This window comes from Halyomorpha halys, unplaced genomic scaffold (assembly GCF_000696795.3).
Source record: "Halyomorpha halys isolate HHAL.00 unplaced genomic scaffold, Hhal_1.1 Scaffold308.1, whole genome shotgun sequence".
NCBI classification, from domain to species: Eukaryota; Metazoa; Arthropoda; class Insecta; order Hemiptera; family Pentatomidae; genus Halyomorpha; species Halyomorpha halys.
Genome location: NW_027107032.1, coordinates 347370 through 351271, shown reverse-complemented (window position 1 = coordinate 351271; position 3902 = coordinate 347370). Strand labels below are relative to the sequence as shown.

Genomic DNA, 3902 nt, shown 5'->3' with positions numbered 1-3902 from the left:
TCAGTTAAGTATCTATTTGAGAATATATTTAATACTAACTCTATACTACACCATGACCTTCATATCCCTTATCTTCTTGACCTGATAACGACTAAATTCTCGAAATTCCATATAAACCTTATAAACAAATCCTTTGGTTCAATACTGATACTCGGTGGAACCCGATAATCCAGGGGTGGCCAAGTTTTCTTTAAATGAGATTTACTTTTATGTTAAAAATGTGTCGCGATCAACTTACATAGGTATAGTCTAAGGGATGAGAAGGATAAAGAAGAAATGTATACTATGTTTTTACACTGTGTTTCAGTATTTTTTTTTTAAATTGTTTTTTAAATAATTTATTTATTGTTATTTACAACTGTATAAAATATATACAACAAATAAATTTGCTGAAGGCGATATAGTGACATGATACAAACATGTGGAGAATCTACCCATTGATAGAACTCCAATAACATATCTAGAGGAGAAGATCTCGAGGCCAATTTCTTTTCAGACGCCTAAGAAGATTATTAGGTAATGAAGGAGAAGCCAGGTTAGAAACAAGTGGATTTGGATGGTTGGGAAGTTTATCATGGAAGGATTGGTAGCTGGTTCTAGCCAAATCGGCAACGTATGAGGTATCGAGGTCCTAATGGATGACTTGATTTTGGACTGTAAGGATTGGATTCGGGAAGAATTTGATGGTTTAGTTGAGCCCTAAAGCTCAAAAGCTCAACTCCGTATGTCCAGATAGGCCTTATAATTGTCATGTAGATCAGTCCTTTGTAATTCTAGTGAGGTATGGGTAGATAAGTAAAATATATGTTCAAAACTAATTTTTATTTTTTTAATTAAGTTTTCAAGATAATGGCTCGTGATGAAAACAAATTTCCAGAACCAAGTTTTAGTTTTCCGACACTTGTTCAAGATAGATTTGTATTTACTTTTATCAACTTCAATGTAAAGTTGTTGAACCTTTTGTTCGTAAATATGAAAAATATATTATAAAAATGCACTGTCAGGCTAATAATTTGATTTCAAAATTTCACTTTCGCGTTTGTTTGTTTGTTTGTTTCTTCGGCCAGTAAAATTTATGATGAAAGAATAATATGACTTACTTTTTGCTAATCTATCAATTGCTCGCTGAGTACTTCTCGTACTGAAATATAGACATACGGCATATCTACGTACTTACAAACCGACGTAAAAACAACCATGATTAAAAATAGGATAAAACTAAAAATGATTATTTTAACGGCCAAAAAACTCATGTCGAGGGAAATTAAAAGAACATGGATAATTATTGACAATATTTATTAATTAAATATTAAAACTAGCTTCAGATAAGGACAGATTTAGAATTTATTATGTTGCCTTAACATTAATGGGAAGACTGAGTTTGCATGTCTCTAACCAAAGAATCATAATTATGTGTATATTCTGACAAAGATAATTATAGTAAGACCACGCGGTGCGTCCGATGACACAATATATTGTGCAGTGTGGGCGGAGATGACAATGTCAGGCTGTCAGAATTCTAGAAATGTATGACCTTAGCAAATTCCCAGAATCCATTAAACTATTGCTAGAAAGTTTTGTCTTCCACATCGCTTCAAAGTTCACGGTACACGGAATTTCACCTCAGACAACGCGAGCGATCAACGATGGACTTGTTAGCCACACCTGCTATAATCCACCTCGAAAGTTCATTATTCTGTAAATGTGATTAGTGCTTTTATTTTATTGTTATAGTAGTTCAAAATTATACTAATTTTATTTTATTCTTATTTCTTCATGTATTCATGTATCATTCTTATTTGTTCATTTGATTATATTTATTTCATTTATCTTTCTGTTTATATACGTATAGAGATTTTATTTATTTATATATATTGTTTTTAAATTCTGGTATGAATTGAATCATTTATCACTATTACTCATTGCTCAGGGTTGTGACAAATTGTAAATATTAATAAATAAAAATTTAATAATATATTAAATACTATGTCTAAATAAATAACAAATTCTCTATAGGTCGAAGAAGAGTTATCAATGAAACAAGAAAAGGAGAACCAATGCAAATTTTTAAAAATATTTGCAGATTTTCTTAAAGCCCCAATCGTCCACGTGAAAGCTGAAGATGTTGATTCCGTCATAAATGTTATGCATTTAGTTGCAGATTTCAAGAACACCCACAAACGGTATTTATTAGCTTATTATTCCAAGGCAATTACTTTCATATTTTTTCTAATCTATTTCCGGAATTATTGTCCTAACTTCAACTTTTTTATTTTCTTAATTTTACATCAGTTTGTTAACACTCCCGACGTTTCGGAAGTTCATCTTCAGGGGGTCTGTTAAAAAACAAAACAAAAAATTGTTGCATTATATAGCCAGATTTACTTTTCTTTATTCTTGATTTTTTTTATGCAGGACCGCATGCTTCGTAATTGGTGATTTACTTAATTGCTTGTTATATCTATTTAGTTTATAGCGGTAAATAACATTATATAATAAAAATAGATTGTAAAAAAATAACTACAATACTACTTTGCTATGTATACCTGTCGTTATGCCGGTCTGTTTGTTGGGATGCCAGGATAATTGCTGAATGGGCAATTATGCAATTTTAATTTCAATTAGACCTACAATTTCTAAGATTATCATTAGGAACTACGGTTAATAATTTAGATATTCCCTGGTATCAAATGTTGGGGGATATTGCCCAAATTAATTGCAATTTAATGGTTCCGCTGGAATGCGCATTTGGAGTGGACTGTATCTATTGGATTCTAAAATAAACAATGAATAGTAATATAGCCTTTATTCTTGAAATGATTTAAATGACAAATAAATACATTTGGCAATAATTAGTTGAATTAATTTTGGTTATGGATTACATAAAATAAAAGATGTTGTAGGTTACTTGATGGTTGTTCTGTGAGATTTTGCTTTCTCTTGAATACTTGTTATTCGGTGGTGTTCTCTTTCCTCTTTCATCCTGCCTTCCGTCCGTCCCTCTGCCTGAGTGGGTGTAGTTTATTCACTCATAGTGAATTGTAGATATCTGCCAGAAAACAATGTGGCTTTTGAGACGTTCTCTGTTCTCTTCTGTTTTAGAAGCCAAGATGGCTACCCAAGCCTACTACCTCATATTTCTGCCACTAGATAGCACCTTAAATTTCTCATATGGAATCTTTTTTTATTTTCAAATCCTCTTTATTTAAATATAATTATAGTTACAAATATATAATATAATACATAGTATATATACAGATTACATACTGACTTTGTATATGGAATCTTGAATTTCTATTCAAATATGAGGGGTTCCAATTTCCTCAAACATGCGGAGTTTGGTAGTTATCTCAGTTTCAAGTAACCTTGATAATCCTGTTAACAAAACAGTTAAAGAGAAAAAGTTACCAGAGTTTTACTAAATTTATTAACCTAAAAGTTATACAAATCGTAGTTTTACTGGAGTTTGGTGTAACCGACCCTAAATGTATACTAAATATCTTTTTAAATTCTATGTATCTCCCAGACAAGTGACATGGAAATTAATTATCTATACCTATAAAACAGTTAAATAAAAATTTACTATTGTACATAGCATTATAATGCTTAATTCGAAAAAATGGATGTATCCTTTATCTTCGAGTTACAGTATATTATATTTTATGATATGATATATTATATTATATGAATTTCATATATTCACAATATTAGAATATCAGTCTTTTATAGTGATATAGTGGTTAACTTGATCGTGAACCAGCCAGAATGCTACCCAATAAAGCAGTTATCATTACCAGAGCTCATGGAGGAGTTGATAACGAACGAAAAGGCTCCTCTCGCGGCAACTTACATGAAACATCTCATAGCAAATAAGGTACGTCTTAATTTTAATTTATTAATAT

At 30.9% G+C, this 3902-nt stretch overlaps 1 protein-coding gene across 1 annotated transcript in view; it reads left to right on the top strand.

Moving 5' to 3' along the window:
- LOC106681093 (2-oxoglutarate dehydrogenase-like, mitochondrial) overlaps positions 1 to 3902 on the top strand; it is a gene marked incomplete at its 5' end in the record, with an annotated part of 36722 nt that overhangs the window by 2320 nt on the left and 30500 nt on the right. Inside the window, 2 exon segments of the mRNA XM_067045399.1 lie at positions 2017 to 2183; positions 3730 to 3874. Of these exon segments, the coding sequence (XP_066901500.1) occupies positions 2017 to 2183; positions 3730 to 3874 (312 nt within the window).